This window comes from Saccopteryx bilineata, chromosome 5 (assembly GCF_036850765.1).
Source record: "Saccopteryx bilineata isolate mSacBil1 chromosome 5, mSacBil1_pri_phased_curated, whole genome shotgun sequence".
NCBI lineage: Eukaryota > Metazoa > Chordata > Mammalia > Chiroptera > Emballonuridae > Saccopteryx > Saccopteryx bilineata.
In genome coordinates, this window is record NC_089494.1 from 11,937,503 (window position 1) to 11,962,983 (window position 25,481).

At 39.1% G+C, this 25,481-nt stretch overlaps 1 protein-coding gene across 2 annotated transcripts in view; it reads right to left on the reverse strand.

Moving 5' to 3' along the window:
• Nucleotides 1-18,571: 18,571 nt before the first annotated feature.
• The window catches only part of NYAP2 (neuronal tyrosine-phosphorylated phosphoinositide-3-kinase adaptor 2), a 242,131-nt gene continuing 235,221 nt past the window's right edge, over nucleotides 18,572-25,481 (reverse strand). For both annotated transcript variants that reach the window (XM_066281080.1, XM_066281081.1), the window contains one exon: nucleotides 18,572-23,922. In XM_066281080.1, the coding sequence (XP_066137177.1) occupies nucleotides 23,695-23,922 (228 nt within the window). In that variant the 3' untranslated portion in view covers nucleotides 18,572-23,694. The remainder of the gene's footprint in view (nucleotides 23,923-25,481) is intronic.

Here is a 25,481-nt window from a genome sequence, read left to right on the forward strand (position 1 = left end):
CAGTTTGTCTGACATAAAGTTTGTGCCTACAGTTTGGGTGACTCATCCTCTCCTTCTGCTCTGTCCTGTGAATTGCTTGGCAAGATTTCTGCAAACTTGGAACACCACAAGTCAAGGGGCAGGTGTTAGATTGTGAGCATGTATGTTTCAAGATGAGCAGGCATAAACAACCGAACTGTTTGATCTTCTACCGACCTCTAGGGATGACCTACTTTTCCCATCATCTTTAACTGAACATCACAGTTCAGACTTTATATTCTTTAATATCAACATTAACCTTTAAATCTGCCAAAGAATTAAATAACAAGCACTGACAGAGAATCAGAGCGACAAAATTCTGCGTACATCAAAAAAAAAGAAAAACATGCTTACAGAAAAAGACTTTATCGTTTATCTTGTGACCATTGCTACTATCTGACTTGTGAATTCTGCTCTCCAGGGACCCATTTCCCCAGGTTATGAGTGCTTGTAAGGTTATGGCCCATGTAGGGAAACAAGGCAGGAAGAACTTGGATCAAGAACTCATTAAGTACAGACAAAGGGCAAAATTCTTACCATCCGCGTGAGAGAGAAGTACCAGACTACTTAACAATTGTTTATTCATATTAATAATTTTCTGGTCCTTTTTTTTTTTTTTTTTTGCAATTTGAAATATGGCCTCTTCTCCACATCAGAATCCTAGTTATATACCAACCAGCCTCCCCCTCTTTGCAGTGGAGGTGAACTTGAAAAGGAAGACTGGGTGAGAGAAACACAGAGGAACTTCCCCAACCACTGGATGCGGACTCTTTTCAGGGCGTGAAGAAGGAACACTGTCTAAAGTCTTGTTACATGTCGGTTACTCTGTTGTATCCTGTTGCGATTGAAAGGACTGTGTCTCCCCTATGGCTTCTTAACCTCAGCACTATTGACTCTGGAGCTGGACTATCTTGCCTGTGGGAGCCACCCTGTGCAGAGCAGGATGGTCAGCGGAGCAGGATGGTCAGCGGCATCTCTGGTCTCTACCCACTAACGCCAGTGCACCTCTCCCCCATCGTGACAACCAGATGACTCCAGACATTGCCCAGGGTCCCCTGGGAGGAAAACTAACCCAAGGAGAACCACTGGGCCGCCCTGCCTGTGTGAGCCGGTGCCCAGGCTCTTCTCAGGCCGCGTTCTGCCCCACAAGGGGTACCTGCTGCAGGCCGTCACCGTCCGCGCAGCCTTCACCGCTGCTGGGCTCCTGCTGCTATCCTCTTCACGCTGGACGGGAGGTGGAAAGTTTTTACCACAATTTTGAGGAGAGAGAAGTTGTTCCTAAATCTCCACACAAACCAAGAAGTGAATTAAGACGGAATGCTTGATATCAAAATGAGCTCAATGTGTTGGCAAACTCCATCCCTGTGAAATGCTCAGCAGCTGTCTTCCTCTGGCTGTAGGCTCCTCCTCGCTCCTGAGAACTTTGCTCTGGCTCTCTCTTCTCTCCTGGAACAGTTGATGAGTCCTCAACTCTACTTGCTCCCGTTACTAACTGTGCAGACCAGTCTAGCTCTGAACCCCCAGCTTCTTTCCCGACGTTTGCATCTATATTTATAAACATATCAAAAATATAGACTAATCACAGGTGTGTATATACATATGTAGGCACACACACACTATATATATACACACACATACACATGCATATATATATATATGTTAGCATGCATGCATTTGCACGTAAGCATATGTGTATACACACACTCATACGCAAAGTAAACCATTTTTGCTAAACTAAAAGGGACTAGAGCCCAGATCTTCATCCCTAATTAATCACAATCTTTAACCAGTAAAGATGCTCTTCCACATTTGATGGGGTTACGTCCTGATAAACCCATTAAGTTAAAATAATATTAGTCAAAATGTGTTTAAGGCATCTTACCTATTCAACATCATAGCTTCACCTCGCCTACTTTAAACATGTCCAAACACTTACGTCGTTATCCTACAGCTGGGCAGAGAGGTCTCATTGCCACTGCCCAGCACTACAGAGGAGTACGGTCCTGCATATCGCTAGCCCAGAAATAGATCAAAATTCAAGATTTGAAGTATGGTTTCCACTGAATGTGTATCACTTTTCCACCAGCATCAAGTGAAAAAACAATCTAAGTCAAACCACAATAAACAGGCGAGTGTCTGGACGTCTCAGGCCAGTATTCTTGCAGACCTCCTTCCCCCAAGCAGGGGACATGCCAGGCGTCAAGGAACACGTGGTAATTGTCCTGTTTCCATTAATGTGGTAGGTGGATTTTTACTCCCCCTTAACCCTCAACCTACCCAGAGTAAGGCAATAGAAAGCATTTTTCTATAACATAGTAGAAACAAGGGAATAAGACACACCACTGTGGCTTTAATGAGGGAGGGCCGCCAGGCAAAACGCTTCATTCTCGCTGGATACAAGTCCCACTGGCACTTAGATTCTTTGCATCCGAGTCAGGCTCTAAGACCTCAGTAAGGATCTCGCCCCTTTCCCTTCTTCATATCAAGTTCAAGGCATCCCTTCCTCCCATGAAGCAGCTCTGGGTGATGCCAGGAAAGTAATACCTCACACACGACATACTGGATAAAATAGAACAGGACCTCACAGAAGAGAAAGAGTCTAGGGAGAAAGATGGAGCCTTGCAGAAGAAATGACCCCAGCTCCTCACAGAGTCACTGCACATAGTTTCCTATGACCAGAGCTCAGACCACGGGCCAAGAGAAGTAAAAGATAAAAATGAATCGAGTAGAAGAAAAAATACATAGACATTGTATATGTTGAAATATTGCCTAAATTTAAACACAGCCCTGATTAATCAGTCTCCAAATTTAACCTGCAACACCATTTCTTAAGCAATATGAAATCCTACCTTCCATAACTAGGGCATTATTTCTGGAATCACATTAAGAACTTTATGTTATATCTAGAATATCCTAGGCTAGGGTGCACTATTTTGTGCCACACTGAACTATTCAAAAACTGGGATATTAATGGCAGTATCTATACCACACATGAGTAATTAAGCTAAGAATGAAGGGATTTTGATAATTTTAGGCAATGGCTATGATAAATCCAGACTGTGATGTGCTTTTTAGCTGTGTTTAATGGCCTTGGTTTAGGTTGTATTTAAAAAATATATATTTCATTTAAAATTCTGCAGCAACTTTTTCTATTCAGAATAATAGAAATTATAGAAAATAGAAAAGGATATGTTTTAGCAAAGGTGACAGAATCAGCCCTGGCCAGTTGGCTCAGTGATACAGTGTCGGCCCAGTATGTGGAAGTCCAGGATTCGATTCCTGGCCAGGGCACACAGGAGAAGCACCCATCTGCTTCTCCACCCTTCCCCCTCTCCTTTCCCTCCAACAGCCAAGGCTCCATGGGAGCAAAGTTGGCCCAGGTGCTGAGGATAGCTCCATGGCCTCTGCCTCAGGCACTAAATGGCTCCAGTTGCAGTGGAGTAATGCCCCAAATGGGCCAAGCATCGCCTCCTGGTTGGCATGCTGGGTGGATCCCAGTTGGGTGCATGTGGGAGTCTGTCTGCCACCCCCTGCTTCTCACTTCAGAAAAAAATACAAAAAAAGAAAAAAAAGAGATAAATCATGTCCAAGGATGTGAATTAGCTTAGCAGCTTGCTCTCAGATGTATGCTTGTAGCATTCCATGACTCTTGCACTTGGATTCTACAGTCCCAAATGTCTCTTACTCATGTTGAAGAGCAACCCACATGGTGTATTTGGAAGAATATCATAATTAAGCTTTATCTCAGACTTATTCACAGGTCTTTATTCTATACTGTTTGTGCTTCAACAAATACACATTTTGTAATATATTATAATTACAAGTAGATCTATTCATTCCATCCACTAAGTTGTGAATTGCACAAATTAACTGCATTCTTTTATCTTTCAGGTAGCTACTCTAGTACCCAGTGGGTATTTAATACTAATAAAAGAAAAATTACTACTTGCTGCATTTTTTCTTGCTATAATTAATGACAGTTTCTCTTTATATAAATTAAGTTTGATTTTCATGGTGTCGTGGCAGGAAAAGGTTTTACCAGCACCTCTGTCCCACCATAATTTAGACCTGCTGATGATCAGGAGAGTCCTGGAAACTTTAAATGCCTCAGGTGACATGGATCCTTTAGCTGAGACAAAGTTATTCTAAGATGCTCATGTTCCCTTTGGAAATCCTCCAAAAGCACACCTGAAGGACAAGGCTGGATTTCTGCCACATCTACTTCATCTGACTTCTGGGATAGGATTTAAATCTTTCAAGGTACTAAGAGTCAAGTGTAAATGACATTATGAAATGGGTATCTGGGTGACTTCACAGGAGCATTTGTCCCCAAGAATCTGCAGGCAACTTCTTTGTTCTGACAACCTACACATTTCAGCATAATCTGATTATTTATGTAAAAAAATTAAACTTCTAGTCTCTAGTAATAGTGATTTTTATGTGTCCCTTTATAGAAGAAAAGTATCTTTGAATTTTCTTAAGCCTCAGTCCTGACACTAAAAAAATTACTTTTTCCTATTTCGTATCGTGAGCCCATGCCCAATTATCATATATCCACCAAAATATTTAAATATCAAATATATTGAATTATGCTTATTGTACATCTTTGGTAAGTATCACTTATTATATTAGACTGATTTAATCTTAACCTATGATAAACTATCAACAGCCTTCTGGAAGGAAGAAGGTTTTCCTGGATGAGATCATAAATCCATAACTGGAGCAAAATATCTATATAATTCATCCTTACAAATTTACATAATTATAAATAAAGAAACAAGTACTCCATTTAATACACTGGAAGACAGGTCAAGGTGAGAATTCCCTGAGTGATATTCAGCAGTGCTGTTGGTGTTAAAGGAAAAATACAGTTGAACGTTCACTCTGCATTGGTTCTCAAATGCCAGCTTTGAGGATTTTTCTGGACAGCCTTGACAACACTATGGTTTATGCATGAACCATTTGTTCACACAATCCTCCCTCTTACTACATGTCAGGTCATTTCTCAGGAACTGAGAATATAGCCGTAAACAAGACAGACAAGGTCCCTGCTCCCATGGTGTTTGAATTCTAATCTGAAGAGCCAGAGGAATAAGTGCAGAAGAATATTTCTGACAAGTACATTCAAGATAATAAACTCAGTGATACGTAGAGGGTTATTTGGAGCAGAAGGAAAGGACCACATATCATATGAGATTCTCGGAGAATCCAGGAAGGTGACTTCTGAGTTCAGATCTGAAAGCTGAGAACAGGGGACATTTGCTTAAAAGCAACTGAGGAAGAGGAAACAGCAAGTACTAATGCACTGAAGAAGAAATGAACTTGACAGACATGGTGTTCCTAAGACTGAATCACAGTGATCAGGAACAGATAAATGGGTAGGGCACACAGGGATTTATGGAGTAAAAAAGAAAGTTAGATTTTATGTCAAAGACAAGAGGTCATTGGTGAGTTTTAAGCCGTGGAATGACATGCTCTTACTAATACTTTTGAAATGTTTTGGCCAATATTAAGGTCCAAAGAGAACATCCATAGCAATAATAGCCTTTACTCTGGCTGGCTAATTGTTTAACCCAGAGCACAGTAAGTGTAATCAGCAACTTTAATTGTGGCTTAGTTTTTAAAGGCTATCTTCGTATATTATTCTTGTATCAGTCATCGTCATAATCATTAATGCCATCTATAATTATTAGGGTATTCCTTCTATCCTGCTAACAACTAGGTTCTAAATTGCTGGAACTTTTCTAGAATTTTATCCCTCTGAATATCAGATTTAATATTCCCAATATTTTAATTCTAAATATGACCTTTCCTTATCTGTGCCTGTCAATGGACATTAATATCTTATACAAATACGAAGCTGTATTCAAGCTAATAAAAAAACCATTCAATGTTTCACAAAATCTTTTTAATAATGATGAACCTCTGAAAATAGAGGGCTAACTTTACAAATTTCCAAAGCTCATTCAAAGCCATAAGTTTGGATCAATGAAAAGTAGTTGGCAAGGTAATAGGTTGTATACCAATAAGAAGAAATATTTTTAAATATTGGACTTTTTGTTGATAAATTTCAGAAATAAAAGGTACTATTCTTTCTCTAGACTCATCTGTTTTTAATTTAAAATGTTCATTGTATATATTCCACATATTCTTTATCCCATCGTCCATTGATAGACACGTAGGTTGCAAATAATGCTGCAATGAACATAGGGAAACATATAGCTTTATGAGTAAGTTTTTTTTATTTTATTTTTTTTTCCATTTTTCCGAAGCTGGAAATGGGGAGGCAGTCAGACAGACTCCGGCATGTGCCTGACCAGGATCCACCCGGCATGCCCACCAGGGGGCGATGCTCTGCCCATCTGGGGCGTCGCTCTGTTGCATCCAGAGCCATTCTAGCACCTGAGGCAGAGGCCACAGAGCCATCCTCAGCGCCCGGGCCATCTTTGCTCCAATGGAGCCTCGGCTGCGGGAGGGGAAGAGAGAGACAGAGAGGAAGGAGAGGGGGCGGGGTGGAGAAGCAGATAGGCACTTCTCCTGTGTGCCCTGGCTGGGAATCGAACCCGAGACTCCTGCACGCCAGGCCGATGCTCTACCACTGAGCCAACCAGCCAGGACAGTTTTTTTTATATTTTTGAGTAAATATCTGGAAGAAGAATTGCTGGATCATATGGTAGTTCTTTTTTCTAACAATATGGATGGATTTTTAGAGTATAATGCTAAACAAAATAAGCCAAATGGAAAGGACAATAAAAAAATGATTTCACTCATATGTACAATAAAGAACAAAATGTAAAAAACAAACTAGCAAGGTCCTGGCTGGTGGGTTCAGTGGTAGAGTATTGGCCCGGTGTGTGGATGTCCCAGGTTTGATTTCTAGTCAGGGCACACAGGAGAAGCACCCATCTGCTTCTCCATCCTTCCCCCTCTCGCTTCTCTCTCTCTCTCCCTTTCTTTCTCTCTCTTTTCCTCCCCTCCTGCAGCCATGGCTTGCTAAGAGCATGTTAACCTTGGGCGCTGAGGATAGCTCCGGTTGCAACGAAGCAGGGGCCCCTGGTGGGCATGCCGGGTAAATCCCCGTTGAGGCGCATGCGGGAGTCTGTCTCTCTGCCTTCCCTCTTCTCACAAAACAAACAAACAAAAAACTAGCAATTCATAGACTCAGAGAACAGACAGGGAGGGAAACAAGGAAAGAGCAAAGAGAATAAAGGGATCTAATATATGGTGACCAAAGGAGACAAGACTTCGGGTGGCAGGCACACAATAGAGGATACAGATATCAAACTATAATGTTGTGCACCTGAAACCTATATAAAATAGTATAGACAAATTAAATAAAAAAACTTTAGATTTATTAAAAATAAGGAAGAGTTAGTAAATGAAAGGGAATTGAAAGTAATACTAGTAAATGAAAGATGTTTATTTTAAAACTTAGGAGATATATATATAATATATATATAATATATATATAATATATATATATATAATATATATATAAAGAGTTATAACAAGTTGGCTCATGTGATTATGGAGACTGACAAGTTTCAAGGCATGGGGTTGGTAAACTGGAGGGAGACCCAGGAAAGCCAGAAGGCCCACCCTTTAGAGAGAGTAATCTGCTTTACTCAGTCTCCCAATTTAAATCTTAAGCGCATCCAAAAACATACCCATGGGAACACTCAGAATAACGTTTCAGCAAATATCTGGACAGCCCATGATCCAGTGAAGTCGACATATAAACTAACTATCACAAACAGAAAAGCACCTTTTAAGACTCAGGCCAGGGTTTATTTACCCATTCATTCTACCAATGTTTATTGTCCCTTGATCAGCATCAGGTCTACTTTAGATACAGGGATGCCAGAAGAAGTAATTCAGGGGCATCATGGCCTTTGGAAAAGAAGCAAATGCATCTATGCACTGAAGGCAGTGACACAGTTACCATTTGGAATGGGTTAGAAGGAGAGAGTGAGGTCACAAGCATTGAGTGTGTATGCAAGCATTTCAGCTCTAACATTTAGAGAACGGAGCTAAGATTAGTGGCACAGAGGAGGCAAGCATCCCGGAGAGAGGGAGCGGACTGTCTGATGACACAGACAGGATGGCGTTGGGAAGGACAAGTGGACTGAGGAGCCCACGAAAGCCCGAGTGGCTGGGAGAAGCCCAAGTGGTGTTCATGTCACAAAAGACTTCGTGTGCCTTGCGCTCTGCTCCTTGTTGCCACGAGCCAAGCAGTTTTCAGTTTTACTAGATGAAAGGCAACTCGATCACAAAGAATCTTTCTGCATTTTTTTGAAAAGTTTGGGTAATTTTTGTTTGAGAGTAGACAATACTTATTATCTGCCATCTATCTATCTATCTATCTATCTATCTATCTATCTATCTATCTATCTATCATCTATCTATCTATCCCTCTAAGGATAGATATTTATTTATTTTGCAATCACCAACTATTAAAACTGGTTCTGTCCTTGAATGTCCTTACTTAGCCTTCATATCCATATCACCACTCTTCTATGGACCACGCATTAATTAAGCACCAATCATGTCAGGCCTGTGCAATGAACTGGTAGGTTACAGTGGATAGAAGAGAGGTGGCCCTTTCTTCATGAAGCTGAGAGTCTCCTAGGGAGGAAAAAAGTAGAGAATTATAAAGGAAAATATATGATTTTAAATGAAGATGAAGTATAGCCTACTTGGTTGTCCAAGCTAAAGTAAAACCATCCCGAGACTAGAGCATCCCAGAGACACATAAGGAAATCTGAAACTGTCTTATCTTAGAGAACCAGTGACACCATCACTGAGGTCCAAAGCAACTCACAGGCCTGTTTGAAAGTACCCACAGTCCCATGGGCTTGTCCAGGCATGGACCTATTATTTTAACTGTCGTCTCTACTTGGAAGCACGGAATAAATTTTAAGTTCTGTCGTGACCTCATGATCTGACTCATTCATACATCGCTTCCACCACTGACTAATTTAATTGCTCCTTTTCAGCATTGTTGTTTATGGGATTTAGAAATCATAACCTCAGCCTATGCTGTCAAAATCCCACAAGTGATATAAGGAATAAGAATAAGGCTTGTCATGGTTTTCTGTCAATAGGCAATTAGATTTTTATAGCATCTTCTTATAGCTAGATGGGCAACATAAACCCTGTAGTTAAAACGAGGTGAACTCATTTGCTCACCTGAAGACCAAGCCTGTTTTCATCATGCCAGCTCCACTCAGGGGCTCCCAACCTCCCCAGCCTCAAACAGAAAGTAACAGATGTGTGTTTCCTGTTTTGGGTGAATTACAGCCAAAATGGTTATAATATTGAATCGGTGAGAAGAAATTAAGAAAAAAAAACAAAACCAGAAGCAAGCTCAAAGCCAATTCTTGTCCGTCAAGCTCTGAACCAATTGTCCTGGTTAGCCCTTGTATTAAAAACATTTGCAAGCTGCAGTAATTGCAACCCGAACAATTTATTGAGGGCTTTCCTTATCTGCCTTGTACACACGTTCAGGTCTTCCCACTGAGTTTCTCTCCTAGCCCTCCTCCTGGTTGGAGCCCAGCCATTTACCATTCACCGTCCCGCATTAATCACACACCTGCTTTCCAGTGCCTGGGCCACCATCCACTCTGCTTTGTAAAGACCTGTCTTCACAGCTCCCGTGCTCACGGGCCATGTGGCTAAGGCCCGTTACAACTTCTGGCTAGCTGGGGTCCTCTGCATCATTAGCAGAACACATACAGGCTGAAAAAGAGACTAATGTTTGGCAGTGAAAGCTTTTAATAGGAAAGAAGTTTCTACACAGTGGATTAAAATAGATAAAACATTGAATAGCTGAGTTTTGGCTCTAATTTTGCATTTACATATCACCTATTTTAAGAATACCTAGACATTTAACTGTACAATGGGTTAAAGTTTTCAATTCTAAAATGAGAATCAAATACAGCCAGCCGTTAAATTCAACTAACTGTGTTTAATAGGAGTTTTTCGGCTCAGAATGAACACATATTAATTCATTCATCCATTTACCCATTCATGTACTAACTCACTCAATAAATATGTATTTAATAATAACTGTCAGTAATACTCTATTCTAATTAGAGCCCCAAATATGCAGAAAAAAATTGGGTTTTATTTTCTTATCATATTGGATTTATATGGCAAAGAAAAAATTGTTTAATATATTTTTTTTAGCTCTTTAGGAGTGAAATAAATACTATCTATTTCTGGAATCAAACAAACAACAAGGTTATTATGGTTTTATAATCTCATTTATTCATTCATTCATTTGATAAACATGTATTCAAATTCTAACTATATATTGGATGAAGCTAAGCTCCTACAGAGAGGAATAATTATCTCAATAGATTATTTTGGTAAGAACAACAGTTGAGCATGGTTTGTTCACTAAATGTTCGTGGGGGACAGAATAGATAGTCACTTTGCCAAGATGTGAAAATTTTCTCCTTGGGCCATTGGGAAGCACTGAGGTTTTTATGGATGAAGGTGAAGAAACCTGTTCAGAAGAGATTTCATCTCTACATCAACATGTAAATTAATGGCCTAAATATAACCTACAAGTAGATTTGAGTCACCATCATTTACGTGTAGATTTGTAAAGGCTTAGGAGTCCTGGGCAGTAAAACCAATATTCACGTAGCACTTACCACGGTACACAGATTAGTTTCCAGAGGCTACACCCGCCAATTAAATTCTTGCAATAATCAAACGAGGAAGTTACAATTTCTCCCCCATTTTACAGATGAGGAACTAAGACAAGGGAGGTGGAAGAAAATTTCCCAAGCCTCTGAGCTCCTAAATTGTAACTGCTAGATCCAAACTCCTAGTACTCCAACATCTGTGGATGTAATCACTACAATAAAAGGCATTATTGTGACTGTCATTGAATTTTTACTGCAGGAATTCTTGCTCACAGTAACATCACATTGTACAGAAAAATAATAATGAAGTTTTGAAATATATACTTTCTTTTCTAATCTCATGCTCCATAGATCTTTTCTTCATTTGATTGTTTGGGGATCTTATGGTGGTTCCCTTCATGATTTTAGATAACATGCTTATTGATATGTTTTTTTTTGTTGTTTTTTTTTTGTATTTTTCTGAAGCTGGAAACGGGGATAGACAGTCAGACAGACTCCCGGCACGCCCACCAGGGGGCGATGCTCTGCCCCTCCGGGGTGTCGCTCTGTCGCGACCAGAGCCACTCTAGCGCCTGGGGCAGAGGCCAAGGAGCCATCCCCAGCACCCGGGCCATCTTTGCTCCAATGGAGCCTCGCTGTGGGAGGGGAAGAGAGAGACAGAGAGGAAGGAGAGGGGGAGGGGTGGAGAAGCAGATGGGCGCTTCTCCTGTGCGCCCTGGCTGGGAATCGAACCCGGGACCTCCGCACGCCAGGCCGACGCTTTACCACTGAGCCAACCGGCCAGGGCCTTATTGATAAGTTTTAATAAAAACAGTATCATTTTACTGTCACTATGGTAGGATGACTTAGCTTAAATGCACTTTGACCCGCACGCGCACCCTCCATCGCTCGTCCCCGTACTTGGTAGTTGTATCATTGCTCTGAGTTTGCACGTTGCGACTTTCGGACATTAGTAAGATACAGAAGTCCTTATTTTCTTATTCCACAGGATTTTGATGGTGTCAGCTGGTCCTTCTTCATTTCTAAAATGAAGTTGTCACTTCCCTTACCTGTCACTTGCACATATTTTTTACAGTTCCCTCCTGCTCTTCTCCCACATTGCCAGTAATTTTTTTTTCCTTTTTAAGTCATTAACCTTATCGTCTTTTATACTCTGTTCTGCACCTACATCCAAGATGGCCATGCTTTGTCCACAGTCTGACCACGGAGATTCCAGTATCTATATGGCGACATTATGGCAGCGCCAGTAGATTTTTCTTTTTTTCTTTTTTTTTTTTTTTTTTTTTTTTTGCTCAGACACTGCATTAGAATTAGATTTTCATGTCAGAAATTCATCTGTGGGACCACCGTGAAACTGAAAGAGGTTGTTTCCGGTATCAAGGTTAAGTTGATTTGATTTTATGGAACTAAGTCATACCTCAAAGTAGACTATGACTTTTTTGTACCTTTTAGTTTTATCATTTCTGATTTTCTGCTTTTTCTTTTCCTTTTCTATTGTTTCTTTCCCTTTCTTTCTTCTTTTGCTCCTCTCTGTCTTTCTCCCTTCCTTTCTCTCTCCTTCCTCCACTCCTGCCCCCTCTCTCCGAACTATGCGCCTTGATACTATCCTGTGAGTTCCCAAGCCTCTCATTCAGAGACAGCGGTTACCTAAGGACATTTTTGGGCAACGTGGGCCCTTTCTAATGGAACATTACTACTAAGCTGGGGGTTCCAGAATGTCCCAAGCGTGGGAAAGAAGAAGTGCACTGGGCCTGTGTCCACACCTGCCCATCAGCCAGGAAGTCGGCCCAATCTGGCCCTCCTGTTAGTGTGCCATCGTCTTGTGTCCCGACATGGGTATCAGCGACACTCAGCACCTCTCCTGCACTCTTGGCAGGGCTGTGACGTTTGTCTTGAACATCTACACGCCCCATCATCCTCTTCTATTCCTGGATCATGCATGAGGGACTCTGTGAAGCTAGCCAGACACAAAGGTTTTAGATAGAAATGCTAGTACAAAAACTTTTTTGAGTTCCCTAAACTCTGCGGGAAATCTCTCTTCAGCTCACTGCCTGCCCCCCTCCCCCACACACTCACATCCCCTCCAGTGTTTCCCAATCTCTCGTTTGGACCAGGACTTCAACATTTAGGTTTGTTTATTATTCTTGCCTGCTTTCTTTAATCCTACCCTGTGTGCGGAACATGATCTGGACCAAACCTCTCCCGATAACTGACTCTTCGGATGAGTTCCGACTCGGGCTGGGTAGTAGCGCTATGGACGAGCCTTTGCCATCGAATGAGTGTAGCAAACACTAACCCGACACATTCCCTAAAGTCAAACTGGCAAGTCAAAACATTTTCAAACTTGATCTTGACCCAAACTGATAAGTCTTCCTGGTTCAATCGCAGAAATAAAACTGTTTTGAATTTCAACCTCATCTGAACATGTTTAGAGAGGAAACCAGTTAAAGACTCCCTCATTTCATAGTTCTAACTTCGGGTCTCCAGCATCTCTCCACAACTTTGGAAACCCTGTGTGTTTAGGCCGACTTTGATCTCAGCCCCTCAGGGACCTGCTAAAGAAAAACAGCTTTCAGAGGATGACTAAGGTGGCAGATTTTCTGTCACCTGGGAGGCTGGGTTCCCAAAAGCTGTCCACTCCTGTAATCTGGTGGCTCTCTCAAAAGTTGTTCAGATTTGTGATCGACCTTCAGAGGCCTGCAAATTTCAGACATTTTGTTTTGTTTTGTTTTCTCTTGTGTACTCCCCCTTGTCCCATTAGAAGGGCCTTTAAATGGGTTACATAGGAGCTAGGGTTCTACAGTGTGTCTGTAAAGTCACGGTGGACTTTTCACCGGTCACAGGAAAGCAACAAAAGATGATAGAAATATGAAATCTGCACCAAATAAAAGGAAAACTTTCCCAGTTTCATACCTATTCAGTGCAGTTCGATGTGGGCTCATGCACAGATTTTTTAGGGCTCCTTAGGTAGCTATCCCGTACAGACTCATCACTGACTGATGGCCTACCAGAACGGGGTCTCTCCACTCCACCAAACTGCCGGTTTCCTTCAACTGCTTATCCCACCGAGTAATGTTATTCCTATGTGGTGGCGCTTCATTATAAACGTGCCAATATTCACGTTGCACTTTGGTCACAGATTCAAATGTAGCGAGCCACAGAACACGCTGAACTTTCCTCTGTACCATCCACATCTCGACTGGCATGGCCATGGGCTGCTCCACTGTATACACAGTGTTATGTCATCATCTGCACATGCGCATATGCTGCCACATCATCCTACAGAAACTGGGAGGGTTTTCCTTTTATTTGGTGCAGATTTCACATTTCTATCGTCTTTTGTTGCTTTCCTGTGACCGGTCAAAAGTGCACCATGACTTTACGGACACACTGTATTTAAATTGCTGGTGCAGTCACTGTAGAAAACAGTATGGAGATTCCTCAAAAAATTAAAAATTGAACTTCCTTTTGACCCAGTTATCCCACTTTTAGGAATATACCCTAAGAACACCATAGCACTGTTCCAAAAGGAGAAATGCACCCCCATGTTCATGGCAGCATTGTTCACAATAGCGAAGATCTGGAAACAGCCCAAGTGTCTTTCAGTGGACGAGTGGGTTAAAAAGCTTTGTACATATACACTATGGAATACTACTCAGCCATAAGAAATGATGACATCGGATCATTTACAATAACATGGATGGACCTTGATAATATTATACTGAGTGAAATAAGTAAATCAGAAAAAACTAAGAACTATATGATTCCATACATAGGTGGGACATAAAAATGAGACTCAGAGACAAGAGTGTGGTGGTTACTGGGTAGGGGGGAAGGAGAAAAAAGAAGTGGTGGGAGGGAAGGGGCACAAAAAAAACCAGATAGAAGGTGATGGAAGACAATTTGACCTTGGGTGAGAGGTTTGCAACATAATCAAATGTCAAAATAACCTGAAGGTGTTTTCTCTGAACATATGTACCCTGATTTATCAACCTCACCCCATTAAAATTAATTTAAAAAAGAGCTAAACTTCCTCCACTTACCCACATAAATAAATAAATAAATAAATAAATAAATAAATAAATAAATTGTTGTTGTAATGGTCCTCATTAAAGCTTAAAGAATCTTCTCAAAATAAGAAAGTACTCATGAGCAGATATATAAATATTTGAAGTGAATAGAAGGATGAATCTTTGAAGTGCTTCAGTGCTATGCTGAAACATATCTAGTACATATTTTATTATTGCTACACATCACCAAACAGAAGCCCCTTTGTAATAAATCCTTAGGGAACCCCAAGGAATTGTAAAATAGAATAGATTCTTACAGCCTGGAATCATAGAGATCAAAATACCGGAAGAGCGCGGGCCAGGTAATCTGGCAGGAGCCTCTGACCTTTAATGCTTTGATTGATGAGTCTGATAGGATTTTACTTCAAGCTTCATGGACCCATTGGCTACTAATCAGGTTTAATAAGTGCAATTCCACTTGAAAATATTAAGTACCATAAATTATTACCTTGGTGATGTTTAACTAAGTGCAACCATAAAAATTTCTGACAGTTTTCATGAGCGGTGGCCATTGAACAAAAGTGTTTTCTGGATGTAATATACCATATCCAATTTACTTAACATTGCATTTTGAGAGGTTTTCCCGGTTTATCTATAATACAGGATGAAAAATTAACTAGACAATAAGCAGTGTCTTAGGATGTCTTATAAACTAGAAATGAATGCCGACTAATCAAAAAAGTCATTTATTTTCTAAAACTGAAAACAGAGTTTAAATATTAAGAAAGAATATCTGTTTTTAATAAACAGACATTTGATAACTCAATAGCCTCTGGATAAAAATAACCTGACTTCGATGAAAATTTAAGGAATCAATTAACATCCTTACTGCTTCACGCCACTCAGAAGAATGTCATAAAAGGAGTTCTTGAAGTTTTCCACAGTTTATTTAAAAATCATGTTAATCACTGCAAGATAAATAAAATTCAGCATAAAGAGATTGGTCATAATGTAAAAATAGAGCTTCTGAAAAGTATACAGGTACTACATTTTGGTAAGATAAGAATGCTGGCTTACTGTACATTTACACAGTTTAACTCTTGAAAGTTAATATCCAGAAAAATATGACAGCTCCAGAAGCAAGTTTGTTGTACTGTGAGGTAGATAGGATGGTTAATTTTATGTGTTAAATTGATGAGACCATGGGGTGCCCAGATATTCGATCAAATATTATTCTAGATGTTTCTATGAGGGTGTGTTTGGATGAGAATAACATTTGAATCAGTAAGCAGAGTAAAACAAATTGCCCTCCTTGTTAATGAAATAAACATAAAAAATTAAAATAAAATTTAGAAACCTTTCAGGGTTGTGTGGATAATATACGTGTCTGTGACAGAACTTTGTAGATAACCCTTAACATAGAGTGGCAATAAGAGTTAGTTATCCTCAGGGCCGTGTGCCATAAAAATCAATTTAAAAGCCATTTTCATACAGTATTTGAACTTAGCAGACTCATTTGAACTTCTTCGCAACCAGTTAAAAGACTGATAAAAAATGATCAATAATGACACATTTTCTGATAACATATATAGCCCCCTATACTAAGCTGTAACTTGGAAGTACTGTTGTAGGGAAAATACTGCCTCATTGCTGTTAAATAAGTATCTCTAAGTTATACTGTTCAAAAAATTAAGGGACTTTTTATCCCTTCATATTCATTTTGAAATATCCCCTAATTTTTGTGAGCAGTATAGATGGGTAAGTTTCATTCAGGCAACATGAATATAGTGTTCGCGTAATGTTCAAAATATCTTTCTATGGTGAACAGCAAACTGACAACCATTAACTTAAATGAAAGGCCAAAAATTGGTTTTGTTTTAAATTCAGTTAGGTCTCATGTGAGTTTCCAAGATCTATGACTGTCATCTGTATACATTTCGGCAAGTTCTTTAAACTTTAGCTACGTTAACCAGAAAATGAAGATAGTCATAGAGTTGAGGTAGGAATTAAATAAAATACATTAAAATGGTACATAAAGTATATGGCACAAAGCAAGCAGTAAATCTTAGTAGTTTATTATCATTATTAGTGGTATTACTATTATGATGAATTATAAATTTGTAGTTAATAATTACCTATTATATTAATGTATGCATTTTGTGAATGAAAATCACTTATCTGGCTTTTATCTCATGCCTTAATCTTTCTTCTCCTTCTTCTTACAGTTCTCACATATTTCTAACATATATTTCATGCATTAATATCAAGTGCTTTATTTTATTGCAAAGTAGGTTTTCAATAAATGTGTAATTGGATATATATATAAATATATAACTATGTAAATACCGTAATACTCACATGTATATACAGTAATTGGGCCATTAATTACAAAGTGTCACAACATCTCATGCAATTTTTGTTTTATGTAACCAAAGAGAGGAAGTAGGAGACACAGCCTCAAATGCATTCATAACTCCAGTAGCAATGTAAACTTTACAAGGGCACACACTTTGTCCTGTTACTATCAGTATATCTGCAACATTGCTTGGTGTGCAGCACAACTTCGTTGAATATTTGTTCAATAAATACATAAGTGAACTCAATAAATATTATTTAGGAATTTTTGTGCAGCAGAGCAATGGGCAAGTCACTCTGATTCAACAAGCAAACCTAATTCTCCTTTCTGGAACTTACCATATCATTAGACAAACTTCCATGAAATAACTATCATAAAGCCTAGGGCATCATAATGGAGACTCAAGCACAATACCGTGTGTGTGTGTGTGTGTCTGTGTGTGTGTGTGTGTGTGTGTGTTGGAGGGTAGAAGTGAGTGTTTTAGGGGTGTCTATGAATTCCAATGGGGGAGAAATCTGACACAGTTCTAATATTTATCACAGAAGCACTTTTCTGGAAGGTGGATTAAACTCCAGAACCTTGTATTATATATCTCAGGTACTCAATAACATTTTAGTTATCAATACTATTTAGTTATCGGTAACATTGACCATACTGACTTGCTCCCTATTTAAAGTATGAGAGTATAGCTGAATAAATCAGCCTGCTAAGTACCGTTCCAATAAATATCGTGTCTGCACACACAGGTTTAGGATTGATGGAGATTTTTCTATACAGCCTCCAGCACACTTTAGATACATGCTGAGACATTTAATTGGAATTAGGTGCATAGTCAAGAATGAGCAATGTCAAGGTTCCTCTGATGTAGTGGATCACCTACTTGAAGCAGAAGCCAAGTGGTGACTGAGGACAACTGAGGGTCACGTAAATAAATGGAAGACCAGGCCCTCACTGCTCACCCACACCAATCTTTCCCAATACACACAATTTCATGAACAGCTGTAGAAGTTGAAAAATGCGTGTGCTTTTCTTTGAAAGCGCTCTTATGAATCTTGTTTTTTTGTTTGTTTTTTTTTGTATTTTTCTGAAGCTGGAAACGGGGAGAGACAGTCAGACAGACTCCCGCATGCGCCGGACCGGGATCCACCCGGCACGCCCACCAGGGGGCGATGCTCTGCCCCTCTGGGGGCGTCGCTCTGTTGTGACCAGAGCCACTCTAGCGCCTGGGGCAGAGGCAAAGGAGCCATCCCCAGCGCCCCGGCCATCTTTTTGCTCCAATGGAGCCTCGACTGCGGGAGGGGAAGAGAGAGACAGAGAGGAAGGTGAGGGGGAGGGGAGAAGAAGCAGATGGGCGCTTCTCCTGTGTGCCCTGGTCGGGAATCGAACCCGGGACCTCTGCACACCAGGCCGAAGCTCTACCACTGAGCCAACCGGCCAGGGCCTGAATCTTGTTTTTTGATGAATAAATACCAGCAATGACAAAGGCAACTAATTTAAACTATTGCTTTTATTATAATTACACGGGAGCACAAATAAATAAGCACAAAAGTATTGCAAAATATTGTCAACGCACTAAAGAAAACAGTTTGTTTTCAAACAACATTTGGCTACTTCAGTAGTATCAAAGGACATTTATAATTACATGTTACCTAAAAAAATCAAGTACAAAAATTAAGAGAAATTAAAACATCAGTGTTCATATTGTCATGTATATAGAAATGGCTAACAACACATGAGTAGAGAAATCTGTTATCTAATGCTTATTTGCACAATTTTTCAGGCCCATACCTGACATTTTTAATGAGTTATGAAAAATTCAATATAACATTCAGATTTTTAGATACAGTAAACATGTTATGTTGGAATGGATGTTAAATGGTTTCTTTTAAAAATCCTGTCTTTAAAAATGTAGTGCCATTATCCACTAAAAAACATATTATTTTATATAATTTTCTCCATAGCTATTTGTTTCAATTTCTTGAAAAGAGCAAGAAAGTAAACATACAATTGCTAAATACGTAAACACATTTTTAGTGCAAGATACCAAGACCTGTGACCTTACTGTGCTTTTATTTGTATAATCACAGTGCACTTTACACAAATTGCTACAATACAAATGTTAACTTAAGGAGTTCCAAACTAAAGAAGTGCATACGAAACATTTTCCTATATAGTATATACAGTATGTATACTGTATGTGGGTGTATACATGTATATATGTAGATGCTTTTAGGGTGGACAAACCCAGTCACATTTGGGAACAATTGAACACTTCAAAAGGATTTTCATATATGCTTGGTTAAGATAAATCCAACAATATGTCTATAAAGATGTTTCCCCTTAAATTTGAAACTATATAATATTTAAATGGAAACCTACAGACATTATTTTTCCAGGTTACACACATTTTGCTATGATGTAATTGACCCAAATATCAAAAGGTTGTAATGAATCCAAACCCCAAGTAATCGTGTTCAAGTTCATCATAACAAAACATGTTATCCTCTTACTGATTTACAGATAGACAGCAGTACATATCCTATGTGCACAGATAGAGGCTTACACATAAACACATTTTATACTTAGACATTGACTTTAATATGTTTCAGTATTTTATTTTGACTGTACATTTGATACAAAAAAAAGAATACCATATATAAACACATAAGAGATGTCAAGCATATGTGATATTGTGTATCTTCTTAAAAACAATTGGCTTTGTTTTGAAACTATTAATGACTGCATAATAAGCTTTTTGAAGGCAGAGGCCACACCTTTTTGATTGTTTAATGCCAAATGCTTCAAAAATTTGTTAAATAACTGATATATAAGTTGCTCAATTGTGAACTGTTAAATGAATAATAGGTTATTAACAAACAGTCCACATTCTACTGTTATCTATCAATTTTTCCATCTAGGGAAGATAATATTGAGTCATCTGAAATACTATAAGTACCATTTTTCCTTCACTCCCATTTAAGTTTAGGACAAAATAAGTTATGAATTGCCATTCTATTCTCCTTCTGTTCCTATTATCTCTCATCTCAAATTACTGCTTAAAATCATGGGACCCTTAGCTCCGTTTCACGGGTAGCCATAATTAGCTTATTGTCTCTTTTATATTTAGGCAAGTGATTCACCTTAACATATAAGTGATAGGAAAACCACACTGTATGTTCATTGTTCAGATGTCTTATTTAATTAGTTAAAGCAATATCCTAATAGGATTGTTCAGTGTCTTTGACTTGATTGTTAATTTCGCTCAAAATAGCCAACCCCAAAGGTGTGTGAGGATGAGGCTAAGGTCAAAATGTAGTAAGAAAAATGTTTCTCTCCTCATCAGAAGCATTCAAAGAAAAGTATTTGGAACCTCAATGTCTCTGGAGTCCCAGTGTCATTATTTTGAAAAGTGAAATTCTATGTCATTGTATCCACACAATTGCTGTGAATTTGGAAGTACATATTCTGCAAAACTATGCATTTTAACCTCCGGATATTTCATTTTGTTTCACTCTCCAGACAGTTTTCTATGGATAGACATTAACCTTCATTTACACAAATAAATCACTTTTCACTCTAAACTTGCTTCAACATAAAAGTAAACAAACAAACAAGAAACAGAGGAAAGTGTGGCAGTGTTTACGTCAAGAACTCCTGCTAAAGCTCAGAACATACTGGCTACTGGGACTGGGCAGAGTGCAGGGTTTGATGTGTCTCTTCTCTGCTAAGAAGTTCCTCACATATAAAAGCACCTTGCTGACAGCCAATAAAATTCTGTTTCACTAATATTTGCTTTGAAAAGATCCCTTTTCATAGGTATGAGTGCTTTCCACCTGATAACCATGCCATGATAAGCTTTTTTCTTTGGCGCTGCTAAAAAACAACAACAACAAAAAAAAACTGAGCATGGTGAAATTGATTTTTATCATTGACCAAATTTATCCATGGAAGTGTCCCGACTGACTGCCACTAAAGAGTAAGCTTTTCCCCTCCTTTGTTCTAACCATCCTGTTTCCTCCCCATAGAAAACACTGTACGAAGAGGCAAGTCACTGTGGTGCGGCTGTTGCCCTACAGGCTGAGTGAGAACAGATAGCTGTCTAGGCACAAAAATGATAGCTCTTGAGTCAATACCAGCGAAGCCCCATTTCCAGAATGCTCAGTTACTTCCCCTTGAAAGCAAGATTTGGAGAAACTACATGGGAACTGTTGCCGAAGATCAGGTTTTCAAACAAGTTACCTTTCTGGAAAAAGAACAGACCTTACAAAGTAGTCCATGAAACCGGGCAACGGCATGAGTTTGGCAGAATGATGGGCGTGGTGGAATCCAACCCAAATCACCATGTCCATGCCTCTGCCCTTCTCAACAAGGGGCCCGGCGTTAAAAAAAAAATCCCCGCCGCGGAATTCAGAGAGATACGAAAAAGAACAGCGTCTGAAAAACACACTTACGTATATCACCTCGATATAAACTTCCAGAGGAATTATTCAGTCATTACCCTACGGATTGCGAATATAAACATGCACAAAGATCATCATACCGATGCAGAGAATGGATGTCTTAACGTCTGATTGATTGACTTGAGGATATGTGGTCACAGTAACTTAAATCAGTCTAGCCACTTGGGTCATACACACATTTTCTTTTAATCCCGATTTTATCTTAACGCATTTTTATCGCTCAGGTTTGTGTCCCATGGATTGTTGGGTCTCATCACTGGTAAAACATGGCAACAGAATTTATTTAAGCTCCTTAAGGTCCCTCCATGGTTCCCTGTACTTGTGATTCTGCTTTTCTTACCACCTCACTTATACAAGCAACACCTAAAGCTTAGGAAAGCACTTTATGTATACAGTCCTCCCACCGCGCCCTCGTTCACACGCGCATGCGCACACTCACCCCCATTCGCACACTCCCGCTTACCTTTGTCCCTTATTTTTCAGAATTCTATGTGGACATCAAAATAGACATTAATTATAAAATATTAAAAAATTATCTTCAAGATTTCAAAAGGCTTGAAAGGAACTATGACCGATAAAGCATTACTAGGTTTTTGTTTTTGTTATTTTTTTTTTAGCAATATAGATTACAAAAAAATTCCCTAACTTTCTGGTATTATTTGGTTGTATTGAGCAACACGGTATACTATTGCTGTCAAAACCCTTACAAGGAAAAACCGCTACAACAATAACTTCAACCACCTACCTTTTTCTCTCAGAAATATAATACTCCATTGATTGTGGAAGAAGAACCACGTACTGTCAATTTTAGGAAGCATAAATAGTAATTTAAATATACAAAATATATGTGATAGTTTCCTTTTTTTATTCATTTGTGGCAAACTTTATATTCAACTAACAAGCTATTCTTAAAAGATATATATGATCTGCTTAACTTAAATTTCACCACCACATAAAATTGAATCCACCCTGTCCCTGGTCCCCTGCATTTCCTGTTTCTTCCTTGAAATAAAATGAAATAAACTAGTGGTCATAATTCTTTGGTCATGGTGTCATAATCGCTAAGAATGAGTGTGATGATCATGTGCACAAGATTACGACCCAAAAATGGGGGAATAACTAGTTTGAAAAAATTAACAAAAAATGCTATTTCATTAACAGACCTAAATTGTGAGGAAGGTTGGCATTTAGTGTACTTAAATATGTAAACGCATCTGGTTGAATGTGTATTTCTCATTTTCTGGGGGCGACAAACATACTCATGGAAAGTTACTTAGAAATCATCACAGCAGTGACTATAATGCCAACGGTCAGACCTTCTTGAAAGTAGTCACGCTATTTCACGTTTGATTCCTTCTTCTTTCCCTTGTCACAGTGAACCCTGGTCTCCTCCAATCAGAGCAATGATGCAAGGACGTGTGTCCCTAAAGTCATTTCTGAAGGAAATGTTTTCTGCTGGGATGTCCAAATATATCCTATACCTCTCTCTCTTGAATCTGACTAACCATTGCTTAGTATCAAGAAGATTTTAAAGAGAAATTCTTATAAAGCCAATGTAGCAAAAATGTTGGTGGTGTTGTAATGTGGACGTCCAAATGAAGCATCATACTTGCATTCATTTCCTGTCAAACTCTTAAGAACTTACAAAGCAACAGGTGTTCTTAATGAATATGATATTCAACTTGTACTTGGCTAGCACCAGATCATATATTATGTGATTGGACATGATGTATAGCTGTGAGCTCTTGGTACAGATGACAAATGTGGGAAGGAAATAAAATATTTTAACTGCAAAAATGAATAATAAAAGGCATCAAGGGATTACATATATAAAAGAGATAACAAACCAGTTAATACCGAAATTATATCATATAGTAAAACTCTTGATATTTCTGTCATTTATATACGTAGATTGTGTATTATTTCTGGTGTCACCCATAAACTAGTAAAATATTTACATCTTAATTTTCTTCTGGATTCAAAATAATCCGTGATAAATCAATGTGGTTTAACTGCAAGGAAAGATAGGTTTTATCTTGAACTTGCCGTGAGTAGGCACAGCGTCCCCTGGGTTGTCCGGGGAAGTGCTGGCATTCCATTCCAACAGAGAAGATATGTAGGTTTCTGAGCACATGACTGAGTTGACTGCTCTCTTCTTGTTAAGTCACGCGGTGCTCACGCCATCCCGCATACAGTCAAATGGCAGTATCCCAGAATACCGTCTGCTGCTTAGAATAGGGCGGAGGGCTGTACTTCTTTGCACCTGCATTCTTCTTCCAGCTGGGTAGGATGGGCATGCTATCCTGCTTGCAAAGGCCCTTTTCCGTTTTCTGTCTAGCCTTTATTTCCTTGCACAAGCAACGCTTTTTCTCAATCATCTCAAGCATGGTATGGTCTCCATGAAACCACTGCATGCATGCCACCTAGCAAAAAAGAAAGAGTGAGTACAGGAAAAAAGAACAGAATGAAAGCAGGGTTTTCATTTTTTGTTTTTGTTTTGCACTGTTCTAGTAGTTGTGACAAATGCCGGCTGTATGAAATTCTTCCAAAGCAAATTGAAAGTATGGAAACAATAAATAAATTTTCTTAAATTAGTAAACATTGTGATGATATTAAACAATAGTTTAAATATGAATGTTTTTATATTTTCCTAGTATGTTGTAAAAGTCCACGATATGAAAATAAAACCCCTTTTTTTCAGCCTTTTAAGCATTTTGCCAAACATTTACCTATTACTTTTATGTTGACTTTGTTACCATATAGGTCCCAACATTTCTATGTTGTAAAGATTTCAGTGAACATTTTCATTCTTGAAATAAAACTCGGGCTGGGGTATAAATAACATAGAATTAAAGACTTTTAGTCTTTTACTAAAATGACTTTCAGTGCATCAAATGCTTGGAATTTCAGTGCTTGAATAATTCTTTTGCAAAGAAGTTTTTGCTGTACTTTCTGATGTTGTCTCAAGTGTCTAAGTTAGAATCATTGGTCTCTGCAATCATACTGACACAGATCCTAGTTAGTTCTAGAACTTTAGAGAAACAGATTTGTCAGGTCAATTGGAGACCAGGAGAAGATTCAGTGCTGACTAGAGATTATTGCACTCGCATCTATTTTTGTACGGCTAGATGCTGCTCCCAGATATCTGTGTCCATGTCCACCAATAACTGATCTTGAGAACAGAGCTAGTGAGTTGAGCCTGTTACATAAGGACAACAACGTAATTGAGCCGTAAACTCAAGATGGGGAAGTTTCCACTTAATTGTTTAAACAAATCTTCATAATTAGAAAAGGTAAAATAGTTCACTTGGAGTCCCTAAATTTGATGCTAAAATTTTAACGTAATAATCAGAGCAAATTCTTATCTAAGGCTTACTCTCTTCCAGACCCCATTCTAAGTACTTTGCATTGTTTAATTCACTTACTACTCACACTGATGATGCTCTGGAGAAAGTCCTATTTATTAACCCACAGGGATGAGTACGCGAAGCAGAGAGATTAGGTAACCTGACTAAGGTTACAGAGGCAACGGATGGCAGTTAGGATTTGAACCCAAGAGTTCATTTCTAACACCCATGCCTTTAACAACTACACTATACACTGACTCTCAGAGTACCCAGCACTGAAAAGGATTTGGAAGATGAATTAGGACAATGTCCTCGATGTACAGATGAAGGTGTTCAGACTTAAAGAAGTCATATCTTTTCCAAAGCCAAGCACAAAGGTTTTGGGGTAAACAAGGCAATATCAGATTCTCACAATTCCTACTCCTTTCCAGATAGCGCAGGACCTAGAGCCAAAGGACAAGGACCCAGGTCCCAGGTGTCTGGAAATTCCCCTGGCCACTCCAGTTATCGGCATCTCTATCTGAATAACTGACCTGATAAGACCTCAGTGCCAGGAGTTGCTGTAAGACTTAAATTCGATATTGAAAGTGAAGTCATTTTTAAAAACAGTAAGGCATCACCCAAGAATTATTCCT